At 39.1% G+C, this 18,497-nt stretch overlaps 1 protein-coding gene across 1 annotated transcript; it reads right to left on the minus strand.

The window, feature by feature from the left end:
• Window positions 1-9,900: 9,900 nt before the first annotated feature.
• Window positions 9,901-14,658, minus strand: LOC136884785 (cuticle protein 7-like). The gene is made up of 2 exons (XM_067157076.2): window positions 14,647-14,658; window positions 9,901-10,578 (listed from the first exon to the last, which is right to left on the minus strand). Exons 1-2 carry the CDS (start codon window positions 14,656-14,658, stop codon window positions 9,901-9,903), a joined length of 690 nt encoding a protein of 229 aa, XP_067013177.2.
• Between the last annotated feature and the right edge of the window lie 3,839 nt (window positions 14,659-18,497).

The raw sequence follows: 18,497 nt of genomic DNA on the forward strand, positions 1-18,497 counted from the left end.
AATGCAAGCTCACAGCTGCGTGCCACTAACAGCACGGCCAATTCGCTCGGCATCCCGAATGCCCTTCCTGACGCCAAATCCCACGAGGAGGGAGATATTCACAAATGCATACTTCTGTGATACTTTGTGATTTGTTGTGTATACATGAAGACTTGTATTAAGACGAAACAAATGCCCAGCCCCCGAGCTGGAAGAATTAAATACGGTGAGTGGCCAAAAGATTGTATGATTACTCAAAGTTGGCAGAACGTAGAGTCCTGTCATTGTCTCATAATTCAACGGCAGGCAGTTCCGTAGAGAATAAAAGAAAAATGGCAAATCAGTACAGGTAGAACGGACATGATCTTTTAAATTTAAAAAAAAAAAAAACTTTCTTCTTCGACGGTTAGATGGCTCTACTATCGATTTGTTCGCGCACTTTTAGTAAACTCTTAATATATATAGACTAGATAAAAAAAGATAGGGAATCTGAGTGGCCAAAAGCCAAGGGAAGGGGTGTCGAATTAGAAAATGTGCCGTGTATGAACCTTGAGCGTTATGGCTAGCTGTGGCGTAGCTGAGCAGTCTGTCACAGACACCAGTGTCGTGAAGTTGGCAACACGTCGCGAGTTAACCGGCCTCAAACGTGGGATGATCATCAGCGCACGGCGCATTGCGGAGATTACATGCGAATTCGGGTTTCCGAGGTGAACAGTGTCGACGGTGGATCTTCGATATCGCAGAATCGCGCGAATCGCCGCACGGGAACACCACAGGTGTTTAACGAACGGATATCACGTCGCGTCCGCAGAACCATACGGGCTACTGTGAGTCAGATCACCGTTCAGACAGGAACCCATGTCTCCCGTACAGGCTTCACCAGCCGACGACCAACTCGTGTCCCTCTGCTGACACCTCGACACAGAGCTGAACGACGTGCATGGAACCGCGAACATCGGCAGTAGACCATGGAACAGTGGCGGAGTGTGGTATGGTCCGGGAAATCCCAGTTCCAGTTGTATCCAACTGATAGGCGCGTGAGATAGTGGCGTATGCCCCACGAATCTATGGATCATGCGTGTCAACAAGGTTGTGCCCAGGCGGGAGGTGGCTCAGTTCTGGTTTGGGCGGCGTTTTCATGGTCGCATTTAGGCCCCATTGTCCGGCTGCAGGGAGCACTGACAGGTGCATATTATGTGGACATTCTTTCCAACCATGTGCATCCCTTTCTGGCATTCTAATACAATGCCATGTTTCAACAGGACAATGCGCCACGTCACGGCTCTGTGGCGCCACGTCACGGCTCTGTGGTGGCATGCAGTTGGTTGGAGGTGTACTCCAGTGAAGTTAAGACAGTGGATTGGCCCTCCAGGTCCCCTGATCTTAATCCAATCGAGCATTTATGGGATGCTGCCGATCCTGGTGCACGCTCCATGAACTACATAAGACCAATAATTGTGATTAGCAGTGCAAGATGGGTGGATCCAGATCTCTCCAGAACAATTCCAGTACCTTGTAGAGTCGATGCCTCGCCGTATTGCTGTCGTTTTGAGGGTTCGTGGAGGAGCAACTCGTTATTAACATAACATTCAGTGTCTTCCAATGACTTTTGGCCTCTCAGTATATATAAATATATATAAAAGCAGGTTTCCCGTGCTTTGCTACAGTGTTATACTGTAAGTTATCTCTCCATGAAAACTAAAATCAGCCACTACAACACGGTAATTCAGGAGATAGGAGAAAAAGATGTAGAGAAAAAAGGAAAGAATAATTCTGAGTATTTCTGGGGCCCATTAAAAACTGAAAAAGAAGAGTTCAGAAATAGTAAGGGTGCAGACGTCTAGAAAAATAAAGAAATTGAAGGAATGTCTGATACGATCAGGTAGGGGAGAGTGTCTACCTCTATGATGTAGTGGTTAGTGTGATTAGCTGCCACCCCGGAGGCCTCGGATCGATTATCGGCTCTGCCACGAAATTTGAAATGTGGTAGGAGGACTGGAACGAGATCCGCTCAGCCTCCGTAGGTCACTTGAGTAGAGAAGGTTTGATTCCCATTTCGGTCATCCTCGAAGTGGTTTTGCGTCATTTCCCACTTCTTCTGCAGGCAAATGACGGGATGAACCTAACTTAACGCCAGGGTCGCTTCCTTCCAACTCTTAGCCCTTTCCTATCTCATCGTCGCCATACGAGGAGCAACTAATCAAAACGTATAATGTCCTCCTATGGAAAATATTGAGTTTCATGCAGTTTCAGGGAGTAGTTTTTCGTGTTCTACATGTTCCCTCGTTCAGATTTTATATATCTGTATACTGTAACATTTAAATAATATCTTGAAAGTGAGCGGTTAAAACAAATCGTATAATGTCCTCCAGTGACATATTTTCATTTTATTTTCCTTTAAAAGGCATAAAATATAATAAATGTAGCCTGTTCTAAACAGTAATATTCTTCCTATAGCAAATTATTTTATTGAATCCGTTTTTTCAAAGCAAATTTAGTCTTTGTTGAATTCCTTCAAGTATATATTCATTTAATGTCTTTGTAAGTTGGTACTGTAAATTTGAAGCGATTGAAAGTATAAATTTTTAACTTATAATTTTCAGGTATGAAAATTAAGGTGAACTAATGCTGACAAAATAACATTAAACTCATTAAGACATACAATGTCCTATAAAACAGATCAAAACCTATATTGTCCAAAATGTAAATTTACTTTCTGACATCCCCAATACATTACTGATTTCTTGCAATATGACATCTAATTGTATCCCAACAAGAAACTAACTGTAGAAAGTGCATTATATTTTAAAGAACGCAGGTTTTCGTGGCTCATCGTATTAAAATAAAGAAATAAATATGCTAACTGGATTAAAGCTACTTATATATATTTATTTAACAAAGCCGAGCTTTCCTCCAAATTGCATTGGACTTCATCAGAGCATGTGAAGGTCTACCTCCGAGAGTGAGCAAAGAAATTCTTTGAAGGAATATGGAAGTCACGACCGTACTATCCACGGCCCCCCACTAACTGGACTCAGGGATCGTCGCGCTGTGCTGTGGTGGTGTTGTGCATGTATTTCTGGAGTACAGGTCTCTATGTATTTGATAACTTGAAGCAGTCTTTCCTGTTGATGTTATTTAGGCCAGCTCTATCTCTATGGCATAGAAGTCTTTTACAGGTGCGATGACCTTCGGCTGGTCAAAGAGGATGTCATGGTCTGTACTGTACAAGCGTTCTCCTATGGCAGACTGGCTTATAGCATTGTCCGTGGGGGATGAAGAAGTGACATTCTTGACTGATCTGATGTGTTCTTTCACCCTGGTGCTAACAAGCCTTTCTGTCATCAATCAATCAATCAATACTGATCTGCGTTTAGGGCAGTCGCCTAGGTGGCAGATTCCCTATCCGTTGCTTTCCTAGCCTTTTCCGAAATGATTTCAAGGAAATTGGAAATTTATTGAACATCTCCCTTGGTAAGTTATTCCAATCCCTAACTCCCCTTCCTATAAATGAATATTTGCCCCAGTTTGTCCTCTTGAATTCCAACTTTATCTTCATATCGTGATCTTTCCTACTTTTATAAACGCCATTCAAACTTATTCGTCTACTAATGTCATTCCACGCCATCTCTCCGCTGACAGCTCGGAACATACCACTTAGTCGAGCAGCTCTTCTTCTTTCTCTCAATTCTTCCCAGCCCAAACATTGCAACATTTTTGCAACGCTACTCTTTTGTCGGAAATCACCCAGAACAAATCGAGCTGCTTTTCTTTGGATTTTCTCCAGTTCTTGAATCAGGTAATCCTGGTGAGGGTCCCATACACTGGAACCATACTCTAGTTGGGGTCTTACCAGAGACTTATATGCACTCTCCTTTACATCCTTACTACAACCCATAAACACCCTCATAACCATGTGTAGAGATCGGTACCCTTTATTTACAATCCCATTTATGTGATTACCCCAGTGAAGATCTTTCCTTATATTAACACCTAGATACTTACAATGATCCCCAAAAGGAACTTTCACCCCATCAACACAGTAATTAAAACTGAGAGGACTTTTCCTATTTGTGAAACTCACAACCTGACTTTTAGCCCCGTTTATCAACATACCATTGCCTGCTGTCCATCTCACAACATTTTCGAGGTCACGTTGCAGTTGCTCACAATCTTGTAACTTATTTATCACTCTATAGAGAATAACATCATCCGCAAAAAGCCTTACCTCCGATTCCACTCCTTTACTCATATCATTTATATATATAAGAAAACATAAAGGTCCGATAACACTGCCCTGAGGAACTCCCCTCTCAACTATTACAGGGTCAGACAAAGCTTCACCTACTCTAACTCTCTGAGATCTATTTTCTAGAAATATGGCAACCCATTCAGTCACTCTTTTGTCTAGTCCAATTGCACTCATTTTTGCCAGTAGTCTCCCATGATCCACCCTATCAAATGCTTTAGACATGTCAATCGCGATACAGTCCATTTGACCTCCAGAATACAAGATATCTGCTATATCTTGCTGGAATCCTACAAGTTGAGCTTCAGTGGAATAACCTTTCCTAAAACCGAATTGCCTTCTATCGAACCAGTTGTTAATTTCACAAACATGTCTAATATAATCAGAAAGAATGCCCTCCCAAAGCTTACATACAATGCATGTCAAACTTACTGGCCTGTAATTTTCAGCTTTATGTCTATCACCCTTTCCTTTATACACAGGGGCTACTATAGCAACTCTCCATTCATCTGGTATAGCTCCTTCGACCAAACAATAATCAAATAAGTACTTCAGATATGGTACTACATTCCAACCCATTGTCTTTAGTATATCCCCAGAAATCTGATCAATTCCAGCTGCTTTTCTAGTTTTCAACTTTTGTATCTTATTGTAAATGTCATTGTTATCATATGTAAATTTTATTACTTCTTTGGCCTTAGTCTCTTCCTCTATCTCGACACTATCCTTGTAACCAACAATCTTTACATACTGCTGACTGAATACTTCTGCCTTTTGAAGATCCTCACATACACACTCCCCTTGTTCATTAATTATTCCTGGAATGTCCTTCTTGGAACCTGTTTCTGCCTTAAAATACCTATACATACCCTTCCATTTTTCACTAAAATTTGTATGACTGCCAATTATGCTTGCCATCATGTTATCCTTAGCTGTCTTCTTTGCTAGATTCAATTTTCTAGTAAGTTCCTTCAATTTCTCCTTACTTCCACAGCCATTTCTAACTCTATTTCTTTCTAGTCTGCACCTCCTTCTTAGTCTCTTTATTTCTCTATTATAATAAGGTGGGTCTTTACCATTCCTTACCACCCTTAAAGGTACAAACCTGTTTTCGCATTCCTCAACAATTTCTTTAAACCCATCCCAGAGTCTGTTTACATTTTTATTTACCGTTTTCCACCGATCATAGTTACTTTTTAGAAACTGCCTCATACCTGCTTTATCAGCCATATGGTACTGCCTAACAGTCCTACTTTTAAGACCTTCCTTTCTATCGCATTTATTTTTAACTATCACAAAAACAGCTTCATGATCACTAATACCATCTATTACTTCAGTTTCCCTATAGAGCTCATCTGGTTTTATCAGCACCACATCCAGGATATTTTTCCCTCTGGTTGGTTCCATCACTTTCTGAATCAGCTGTCCTTCCCATATTAACTTATTTGCCATTTGTTGGTCATGCTTCCTGTCGTTCGCATTTCCTTCCCAATTGACATCTGGCAAATTCAGATCTCCCGCTACAATCACATTTCTTTCCATGTCGTTTCCCACATACCTGACTATCCTATCAAATAATTCCGAATCCGCATCAGTGCTACCCTTTCCCGATCTGTACACTCCAAATATATCAAGTTGCCTATTATCTTTAGAAATGAGCCTTACACCTAGAATTTCATGTGTCTCATCTTTAACTTTTTCGTAGCTTACAAATTCTTCTTTCACCAGAATGAAAACTCCCCCTCCCACCTTTCCTATCCTATCTCTACGATACACACTCCAGTGCCGTGAGAAAATTTCTGCATCCATTATATCATTTCTCAGCCATGATTCAACTCCTATTACAATATCTGGTAAATATATATCTATTAAAATACTTAATTCTATTCCTTTCTTTACAATACTTCTACAGTTCAGCACTAACAATTTTATGTCATTCCTACTTGATTTCCAGTTCCCTGTTCCCTTATCACCGCTCCCTAGGCCATCCTGTTTCCCTGAATGTACCTCCCCATTACCCTTCCAAACAAATTTCCTAACTTATACGTACCACTGCGGTTTAAATGAAGGCCATCCGAGCGCAGATCCCTATCTCCTACCCACCCATTAGGATCTAGAAATTTCACTCCCAGTTTCCCACATACCCACTCCATAGTCTCATTTAAATCCCCAATCACCCTCCAGTCAGTATCCCTCCTACACAGTATTCCACTAATAACAATCTCCGCTTTCTTAAACTTCACCCGTGCTGCATTTACCAGATCCCACACATCTCCAACTATGTTGGTACTTATATCAGCTTGCCTTACGTTGTTGGTACCAACGTGAAACACTACCACCTTCTCCTTCCCCTCCTCCCTCTCTTCTACTTTCCTCAACATCTGCCTCAACCTAATTCCTGGATAACATTCTATCCTGGTTCCCTTTCCTCCACACACTTTCCCCACGTGTCTAACGATGGAATCCCCCATGACCAGAGCCTCAACCCTACCCACCTCATTTGATCCCCTCCCCTCCTGGTCAGCCCTCTCTTTCCTGATAGCTGCAGAACCTACTTCCTCCTCCCTTTTCTCCTTCCCATGACCCTGTTCCACCTGTCTTTTCCTATCCTCTACTCTACATTTCCCTTTCCTACCTTTTCCCTTCCTCCTACTTCCATGCGTCTCAGCAACAGTTCCCTGTCCCTCATCTTCCCTCTGTTGTTCTACCTGGAGTGACTCGTACCGATTTCGCACAGACACCTGTCCTGAATTCTGATCCTGAATAGAGCCCTTGGCCTGCAATCTCCTTCCCCTTAGAACATTAGACCACCTGTCTTCTACAACTCCTCCCTTTCCTTCCTCTCCCTCTTGTACACCTACTGTAACCTGTACATTGTTTGAGGGAGTCCTATCTTCCTTCCTGTCTTCTGTGAGAATCCTAATTATCTCCCTCAAACTTTCCAACTCCTCCCTCATACCCCTCAATGCCTCACCACACCCACAATAAGTACACTCGCGCTCCTTAGCCATTCTTTACGGGGGAAAAAATTATAAATTAAAAAAAATGAAGTAACTTATTTGCAAAAAAAAAAATGAACGGAGGGATATATTGTCTGGGATAGTACACAACAATATATGAGCAACCACAACCACATAAAACTTCATAGGCGCCCGGTGTTTCAAGAAGCGGTTTTTCTTTGACTGATCGAAACAGGGATCTGAGTGTGGTGAAAACTGGAATTATATTGTATTTCCTAAGAATGCATCCTATTCTAACAGTTACACCTCCTGTCAGGAGATGTAGCACGAGATCAAGGAGCCTAAACAGGGTTAGTACAAACCAAGGCTACAGTTTAAAAAAAAGCCTTCCTTTTGTGGAAAGCTTTAATCCAGGTAGCATATGTATTTTTTTATATTTTAATGCATTATATTTTATTGAATACTACAGGAGCTTTCTACTTTAAGGTTTCCTTTCTACAGTTAAGGTTTGAATAATCAATCATTTAGGTAAGAACCCTAGAAACGGCGGCAACCCACCGAGAGAAAGTAGAAGGAGGAATAAGCAAGATTTTGTAACTTGGTTATTAGTTATTGTTAGGAAGTTTTGATTGATATGGTAAATGCGACGTACATTAAATATTAAAACGATAGACAAGGTGAGGAATGAATAAATAGTGAAATATAACTCTCACAGGTTTTCTCTTACTACTTTCAATTTTCCTGAAAATTTGTATTAAAGGATATTACACGTTTTGATTGATTGTTCCTCATCATAAGACCTCTCTGTATCGATACGATGTAAAGCAATTTTTTTAAGAAAAGGAAGAGGAGAGGTAAGTTCTTTGGTCATATAATGAGAATGGATAATGCCAGACTCACAAAACGACTTTTTAATCATGTTTACAAAAGTAAGAAAGGCATTCAATGGATGAAAAGTACAAAGAGAGATGGTAATAACAGCATATATAATACAGGAGAGAACAACTTTTAGGAGACTGATACAAAATTTTAGGGGTTTCCAGATGAGAGAACAGAAGGAAAGGAATAACATCAGGACAGAAGAGAGGAGGAAAATACATTAAACTAATGAAGAACTATTGGAAAGCAAGAAGGGAAGCAGGAATGAAATCAAAATGGATGCAGCGGGTTATTTTACATGGTTCTAAGATGACCAAAATACAGTATATAAAAGAAATAATAATAATAATAATAATAATAATAATAATAATAGATCAATGCATCTCTCTTATAATAATAATAATAATAATAATAATAATAATAATAATAATAATAATAATAATAATAATAATAATAGATCAATGCATCTCTCTAGAGACGATGGTTTTCTTGCCAAATTTGCCGAATTTTACGTCTTCCGTTATCGACATGTTAACCCTCTACTACCGTTACCCACAGGTCCTGCGAAAAAACTGTCACAGTAACGATCAGTCCTTTCCCGCCTTTATTATTACTATTATTTCATTATTTACTCGCCAGATAGCAGCAGTTTTGCATGGAATAAGAACAGCACAGTTTTAACTCACGTCGTACTCCGCGGGAACTGCCGACTGTCCGTAATCATCGATATTCATAGAGTTTAAAACGTGCTCACTGCAGTGCAGTGTCTTATTTACGTCGTGGTTGGCGGCAAACATGCGAGCGTTTCTCTCTGTTTTTGTTGATGATACTGATTATGTAGTGAAATTAAGCAGTATCATATGCATTATATTTAGTTTACTTGCTAGTTTATTAATTAAATAGTTTTCTTAGATAATTAGGTGCATATTGTAAGCGAAGTGTTAGATATAGCCTAGTCAGATATAGTTCATTTAGTTCAGGCCTAGTTACTTATCGCGTTCGACATGGCGAAGACAGTTCATTTAGCTGACAATATCACTGAATATCTTGACAATTATTCAAGTGATGATGCTTCTTTGTCAGAATCAGAAAGTGTAGATAACGATGATAATAATCCAGCACCTCCAGTAAGAAATGTGTATTTTATAAAAAATGGCCAACTTTTTCATTGATACATCATTTTACACAATTTAATCTATCCTTGGATCTAATGCACATAGAATCTTGATATTCACCATGCCAGTAAACAATAATATGACCTTTTTACTAACTTAATCACAAATTTGTGCATTGAACACCATTTTTCAGAGTTACTTCAAAACTATCAAAATCTGAAACTTGTAACTTTGTTTACGAATTTGATATTTTTTAATTGAACCTTTCTGGTTTAGGGACATGACTTACATGCAGTGATAATAAATGATATATACTCTATAAGTTTGCAAACTTTCGTGTTGATACCTTTATTGGTGTGCCAGCCGTGCATTTTTTTAAAAATGTGTGCATAGTGGGGTATATATGGCTGGTAGTTTTCACCCATCCATCAGCTGAGAGCTTGAAAGCGAAAGGGTTAAATGTCACATCCTTAGGTTGCTTTATAGTTAATTTAAATAAAAGAAGATTGCAAGGATTTGACGATAGAAATGAGACAGCATTTGGCTTTAAAATGTTGCTTTTATTACGTAATATTAATTAAGTGGCAATTATCCATATTGATGATACATCAATACAATATTTGCTTATATATATATTACAGAGTAAACCGAAGAGCTATACATGGGCAGGCAGAAGTGGGGGTTCATAAATTACAGATAAAGAACTGGCGAAGTTTGTTTAGTAGTGGTAGGCATTGTAGGGGTAAGGGGCAGCGTGAACGGCAACAGGGGCGGGGGCAGCGACGAGTCTGGTAGCATAAGAAGCAGGAGCAGCGACAGCAACAGGAGCGGCAGCAGCAGGTGCGGCAACTACTCTGGTAGCGGCAGGAGCGGCAACGACAGCTCTGGCAACGGGAGCTGGGGCGACGGGTGGTGGAGCCACACCAGGCTCGCGGCGGACAACAGCATTGAATCCACTGACAGAATCTGCGGCGTAGTCGACGGTGCGGATGCTACCATCAGATTCCACAACGCTGTAACTTCCCTCAACGACATCGCCGTTACGAGTTTCGTGGTGAGATTTGGCGTCTCCGGTCAGAGCATCCTGGACACTGTATCCATAGCTGTATTGTGGGTTAGGATCGTAAGGTTCCTCACGTACTGGGGATGGAGCTGCAACAGCAACAGCAGGTGCGCGGGCAGCAACGACAGGAGCAGGCGCAACTACAGGCCTAGCAACGGCTACAGCAGGTGCGCGAGCAGCAGTGACGTAGGCAGGTGCGGCAGCGTAAGCGGGAGCTGCTACCAAAGCAGGTCCACTGGCGTATCCAGCGTAGGCAGGGTGACCGTAGTGGTAGGCCAGTCCGTCAAAGTCGATAGCATGAGCCACAGCCAACAGAGCGAGTGTCACGACCAGCTAGCAAAATAAGAATGCAGCAGTCATTAAGCGGGTCATCCGAACACTGGAATCTTTAGTATCTATGTTAAGACATCACCTCTCTTCCATCAGTTAGAAATCTGTCAACATTCTGCATCCATTTAATTTCAAATGATTCGGCTTTAGAGTTTGGAGAAGCATAATTAAATAAGAATTATTGAAAATATGAAGTTATAACAATATAATGGACCTAATCAAGAACCTTGTGGTACTCAGAATGACAGTTCACTTCTCGACCACGAATATAGAAAATATGCGGGATATCGACAGAAAAGATAAAATCCTCAAATATTTCGATTGATAACCTAAGAATTGAGCAAAAGACAATGAAAATGAGAATATGAAATATAAAAAAAATAGTAATACGTAAGCTAAAATAAGCAGTGAACTAATTTTAATTTAAAGTCGGGAAATTGAATGAGAAAAATGTCATTGGAGGATGACTACAAGAGACGATTAAGGAACGAAGAAAAGTTGGAAGAAAAAAGGAGCCCCGGGTTGACAATATGGAGTAGTCGACTGATATTTATTCAGCCTAGTAACTATGTAGCACGGACCGACTGGACATGAAGATAAACTTATAAAAAAGGAGTGACGAAATGCTTCATGTATGTAATCTGAATCAAACAGAAACAAACTTTTGAGTAAAATTATCTACAGCTATAAAGTTTTCTTAAAAATCTATGAGAATAATCCACAAAGTAGAATCAGTAAGTGATATATTAAAAAATTCACTCACTGAAAATAAATTTCTTTCAGTCCCTCTCACTACATTACGGAAGAGAGGTACAGATGACACTTCCTAATAACCAAATTAGTTTTCGTTCTAAGCTTTTACTGCATAAAAATCCGGGGTCTATTAATGACCATGTATTAAATGAAGTTCAGAGTTTTTAAGAAGCTTGTTAATTACCAAAAAATACCAAATTTGCATCATAATTACAGCATTTTATTTCAAAAACTAGAGTGATAAAAATACAATGATATCTTTGCTTGTATCTTCAACGTACTCCATAACTTATAAGAGATTTTTTCAGAATTATTCTTCATCGTTACCTTTCATATTACTAATTAGTAATACTGTACTACTAATTATTATACGACGGAGCGAGTTGGCCTTGCAGTTAGGGTAGCGTAGCTGTGAGCTTACATTCTGGACAGGACAAAGACGGATCCCACCGTCGGCAGCCATGAGGATGATTTTCCGCGGTTTCCCATTTTCACAACAGGCAAATGCTTGAACTGTACCGTAAGGCCATGGCCGCTTTCTTCCGAATTCTATCCCTTTGCCGTCCTTATTTCGCCGAAACCCGACGATGTGTTACAGCGATGTTAAACAAGTATATTGCCGGGCTGAGCGGCTCAGGCGGTTGAGGCACTGGCCTTCTGATCCCAACTTGGCAGGTTTGATCCTGGCTCAGTCCGGTGGTATTTGAGGATGCTCAAATACGCCAGCCTCGTGTTGGTAGATTTACTGGCACGTAAAAGAACTCCTGTGGGACTAAATTCCGGCACTCGGCATCACCGAAAACGTAGGTAGTGGAACGTAAAGAAATCATTATTATTATTAGTATTATTATTATCATTATTATTATTAAACAAGTAACAAAACTATACTAATTATTTCAAACAGGTAAATTATACCTATCGAAGGAAAGGACTTAAATCTTGCTGTTCATAGATTTAAAACGCACTATGATGCAACATATCTTGGAAATATCTTTTTTTTCCTTTTTGCTAGTTGCTTTACGTCACACCGACACAGATAGGTCTTATGGCGACGATGGGACAGAAAACGGCTAGGAGTGGGAAGGAAGCGGCCGTGGCCTTAATTAAAGTACAGCCCCAGCATTTGCCTGGTGTGAAAATGGGAAACCACGGAAAACCATTTTCGGGGCTGCCGACAGTGGGGTTCGAACCTACTATCTCCCGAATACTGGGTACTGGCCGCACATAAGCGACTGCAGCTATCGAGCTCGGTAGGAAATATCTTTAGTAGTTCATGTGTAAAACTGGAATTTCCCGAAAATGTGCAAACATACGACACAGCGGGACGTGGCAAGAGATATACACCATGAAGTAGTGGAGATTATTTCTTTCCAACTAGATTGAAGAGGAAACAATAACTTGAAAAATGCAATTCATTTATTTCACTTATGAAGGTGTATCTCGCTCCTTAAGGAGAGACGTCAATGTAAAGGCAGTGCTTTACAAAAACTGAAACACTAGTGGTATTGAACTTGATGGCATCAAAACTCTATCCTAGCCCAGTGATGTTGCCTTATTTTTAAAATTTTTAGAAGCATTGTGTGCACTTTGGCCCCATACATTTTTGAAATTTTTTAATAATATATATCTTACCTTTTTGAGGAAACAAAGGAAGATATTACAGTGTATGCTTTTATGCCTCACATACAAGATAAATTCCATGTAAGCAATTTTCTCTAGGTTTTCCTGTACAGCAGTTATAATTTTTCAAATATTTACATTACTACATGCTCTTAAAAAATAAAAATAGTGAAACTTAAAAATTGTTTAAATGCTGAGATTTGCTTACCTGGAAATGAAGTCTAATTACAGCTGAGTAAATGTGCTAAATTTCAGCTGATATACCATATTAATTCGAATAAAAGTGCACCAAGAGTTCAAAATTTGTTAAGTTTTGCGAAATTAAGAATGTACTCTACTTGGTATTTAGAAACCTCCATATGAACAATGAGGATCATTAGCATCAGAATTTATGGCCTTACGAAGAAATTCAATGTCAATTAGCCTCAATACAGTATTTACCGAAACACTATTTATATCCAGACTAGAAAGGGCGCTAAATAATCCCCATGACAGCTTTTGCTTAGAAGCATTAGCAGTAGAATAATTGTTCATATCCTTCGTTATCATAACTTCTACGGGAACATATTCCTGTCTTCTACATGGTATGTTATGTATTCTTGACCCCTTTATCTTCCTAAACACTCTCCGTGATCTACCCTCAGTAAAATATAGCGATTTCCAAACTCAGCAATTGAAGCTTAGTAAACACAAGTCACTGCCTTCTACATGTGCAGCGCTATCATCTGCATGAACAACGAGGAAGGGGAAAGCACTAATTTAAAATATTTCATACAAAATTACAAGAATAATAATAATAATGGCGTATGGCCTCCGGAGAGGCCTGGTGCAGGTCATTTTCTAGTAGACGGTCTATTAGGCGACCTGCATGTCTGTGAAGATGAGGGCTCTACCTAGGATGATTTATAATGTTGAATACGCCACACATACCCAGTCCCCGAGCCATTGAAATTAACTAATTAAGGTTAAAATCCCCGACCCGGCCGGGAATCGAACCTGGGGACCCTCTGAACCGAATGCCAGTACGCTGACCATTCAGCCAACGAATCGGACAATTATAAGAAAATAAAGTGGAATAAGATATAGGAAATCTAATGTATGCTATAACCGTAAAAAAGGGAGTGGCTCTCGCCATTGCTAATCCACACTCAACTGTTGAAAATGAAAATGTCGTATGGCTTTTAGTGCCGGGATATCCCAGGACGGGTTCGGCTCGCCAGGTGCGGGTCTTTCTATTTGACGCCAGTAGGCGACCTGCGTGTCGTGATGAGGATGAAATGATGATGGAGACAACACATACACCCAGCCCCCGTGCCATTGGAATTAACCAATTAAGGTTAAAATCCCCGACGCGGCCGGGAATCGAACCCGGGACCCTCTGAACCTAAGGCCAGTACGCTGACCGTTCAGTCAACGAGTCGGACACTCAATGGTTATTAGGCATCATTTCCCAGCAAGATATTATTGCGAAATTTTATTCTCTGGACAATGATGCTTCAAATAAAAATAAAATAAGAATGTCATTTTTATGATTTTTTTTGACAACTTCCCTTTATGTCTTGGGAATATGGAAGAATAATTTTATGAATAAGGAATTTTGTTTAAAGACGCCCAAAATTTGTTTAAATATTTTGGCAACTCAATACATAACAGCCGTAAGGAGAAATACTGTGTAATATACAAGGCACTTATACTTACTTTAAACGCCATTATGAGATGTTTTTACTCCTGTGCTGGATGCTACACTTGAGAGAGAAGCTTTGAGAATGCTGACAATCCTCTGAATTGTGAAGCTTTATATAGTCCAGGTCGCCGAACACAAATCCACCCTTCTCTTTCCGAACTAGAGACATTTAAATTTACATGACCACATGCTTCAAAAATATACAAGTGCTTTTTTTTTCCTGTTCGTCCTGTTTCACAAAGAAATAATAAATTAACGAGACTAACTCTCGATATCTGCGGAGCGCTGGAGAGAAGGTCACGGCAGATGGTTGACGATACACAAGACAACATATGGAAGGTGAAGGTATCAGAGTGCGTTAAGGTCACCGCCAATGTTCTGTAACGCCATTGAAAATATGTAAATCAGGAAGTGTTACTTCTAATTAATAGTAATCTTCATTTCTATTAAGCAGTGAATTTACGAAGGTTAATTAGCTGAAACTGAGATATGGGCTTGATTTAACAAACCTGAAGCTTGAATTAAAAAAAAATAGCGGTAGGCTGTCGCTACTGTAACAGCCGCAGGGTTCTGAGAGATTCGTAGACTTACTTATTACGAAGTAGAAATGATACACTTGGAATGTAGGTAATAACTCGGTGCTGTATGGGTCTGTGATATGAGAAATAAAATACGTAGTTCTAAGAGCTCGTGAGTAAAAGAAAGATCCTTAAATGAACTGCCCAAGGTACTGGGAAAGTTGATCGGCACAACACAACATTCAAATTAAAGTGATGTTCGAGAAAATGGAATGGCTTTTCATTCCTTTGAATGTCTATAATAACATCGGCCATCATGATGATAATTAAACTTGATTCAGAGATTAATGGTATTTGCTTTACGTCCAGTAAATCTACCACCGGACTGAGCCAGGATCGAACCTGCCAAGTTGGGGTTAGAAGGCCAGCGCCTTAACCGTCTGAGCCACTCAGCCAGGCTTGATTCAGAGAAACGCATAAGTACACTAAGAGAAACATTTTCACATCGCCAGACGCGACTTAACACAGCGCCATCTTGTAACAGAGTATGCGTGTGACGTCACATATTTAGCACACATTTTGCCTTACTTTGAAGCGCTATTCAATGAAAACTATGTTTTAGACTGATTTGGATTACCTATACGCATGGAGTATTGAAAACTGTTTGCAACTTAATATAAATAAATGCTGTTTCCTTCAGATATCAAATAAGAAAAATACATTGAATTATACATATAAAATTAATAATGAAGAACTCAAAGTTGTTCACTCTGTTAATGACTTGGGGGTAATTGTTACAAGAAATTTATCTTTCAAGGAGCATATTAATACAATGGATAATGATTCCTATAAGAAATTGGGTTTTATAATTAGAAATTCAAGAGATTTTTCTAACACGTATGCACTCACCTTATTATTCAATAGTATTGTCCGATCAAAACTTGAGTATTCATGTATAATTTGGTCTCCGTGTTATAAATCTTATCAAAATCAAATTGAAAGGGTGCAGAAACGCTTTTTAAGATATATTTATTATAAAAAATATAAGATAGTCCCCTTTAGAAATTATGTTTCATATGGATTTTTGTTGAATGAAATTAAATATGTATCGCTAGCCAGTAGGCGTGTAATAGCTCAACAAATTTATCTCTATAAGATGGTTAATGCACTAATTGACGATAATAGTTCGCTTCACGAGTTATGCTTTAATGTTAGAAAAGGAAATTTAAGATTTCGGCTATTGTTTATTACTCCAGTCTTCAAAACTGTATTTTTTAAGAACTCTCCGTTTATCAATATGTGTGAAACATACAATAGCTTAATTAATAAGTATCATATAGATCTTGACTTTGCGTATGAATATGACATATATGTAAATATATTAAAAGAAATTTTCTCGTCGAAGTGATTTGTTTATATGTATAATGTTTACATAATTTTGTTACAATTTTTTTGTTTGATTTATTAACAGGCTTCTGTATATGAGATATTGTTTCATCCATTTCATACAGAGCATTATCATCTCATTTACATAGCGTTTTCACATTTTCTTCTTTTGGGTATTTCTATGTTATTTGTTCAAATAATTTGTAAAAGCCACCTATAATTGGAGCATGTCTCTGTTGGTGGCACATTTATTAAATAAATATAATTTTTTGTTTTTGCAACAGGTATTCTCCTGTTTTATCTGTCAATTGAGACATTAAACATAACTGTACGTTACATACTTTCGGTGATATACAAGTTCCGCCCAAACACTAAAATAGTCTTAAAACTTTTCTTTCCATGCACCCATTGTCAGGGAATGTAAGTCTACGTTAATACAGTATCAAAACTAGTAAGTTACGGTAGACTATTCCATCATAACAATCTAATGAACTCCGAGAAAATCACAGAATTAGATGTGCGTATAAGGACATAACATCCAAAGCTAATGGTTTATTTAGGTCACATCAATTAGTTTCCTGATTCCTCCTCCACATCCCTTCATGTACTACCAGAATGAAGAACCTCTTCTATATTACCTACTCCCGCATTTCTCTCACCGAAAGGTCCATCTCTATACGTATTCCAGCCATGCATAATACCTTATCTCTCAACAGGAATCTAGATATCATCCCATCACACCCTTCCAGTGTATGGGACCCTCACCAGGATTACCTGATTCAAGAACTGGAAAAAATCCAAAGAAAAGCAGCTCGATTTGTTCTGGGTGATTTCCGACAAAAGAGTAGCGTTACAAAAATGTTGCAATGTTTGGGTTGGGAAGAACTGAGAGAAAGAAGAAGAGCTGCTCGACTAAGTGGTATGTTCCGAGCTGTCAGCGGAGAGATGGCGTGGAATGACATTAGTAGACGAATAAGTTTGAATGGCGTTTATGAAGATAAAGTTGGAATTCAAGAGGACAAACTGGGGCAAATATTCGTTTATAGGAAGGGGAGTTAGGGATTGGAATAACTTACCAAGGGAGACGTTCAATAAATTTCCAATTTCTTTGAAATCATTTAGGAAAAGGCTAGGAAAGCAACAGATAGGGAATCTGCCACCTGGGCGACTGCCCTAAATGCAGATCAGTATTGATTGATTGATTGATTGATTGATTGATTTCCTTCTCCCATGATATTTCGTACATAGTTGCATTAGATTAGTCTTAAAGGATGTAGATGTAAATTATTACTTGGGCAGTAAAGTAACTAACGATGACAGAAGTAAGGACGACATAAAATGCAGACAAGCACAAGCAAGGAAGGCCTTTCTTATTAACAAATGAAATTAGCTGAATTCGAACATTAACATAGGAATTAGAAAGAGTTTTATGAAGACTTTCATATGGAGCGTAGCAATGTATGGAGGTGAATCATGGACGATAACTAGCTCAAAAAAGATAATAGAAGCTATTGAAATATGGTATTACAAAAGAATGCTGAAGGTGATGTGGGTAGATCGATTCATGAATGAAATGGTGAGAAGAGATCGATTTGGCTAAATTTGATGAACTGAAGAGATAGAATGATAGGAGACATCTTAAGACACCCAGGACTGGTTAACTTGGTTTTTGTGGGTAGTGTAGGAGGTAAGAACGGTAGGGGTACAAAAGGTATTCATATGACAAACAGATTAGAGTTGATGTAGGATGCAGTGTAAGAGAAATGAAAATATTATCACAGGATAAGGTGGCATGGAGAGCTGCATCAAAGCAGTTTATGAACTGATAACTCAAACAAAAACCGTTTCATCCTTACCTTCCAGTTGTCCCCTGATCTTCCATTCTGTGTCTCTTCTGCGATTTTTGCTTTCTTTGTCACTGTTTATATAAATATGGAAAATACAAGGGTTTGATAACAATG

The sequence above is a fragment of the Anabrus simplex genome, chromosome 13 (genome assembly GCF_040414725.1).
Source record: "Anabrus simplex isolate iqAnaSimp1 chromosome 13, ASM4041472v1, whole genome shotgun sequence".
Lineage (NCBI taxonomy): Eukaryota > Metazoa > Arthropoda > Insecta > Orthoptera > Tettigoniidae > Anabrus > Anabrus simplex.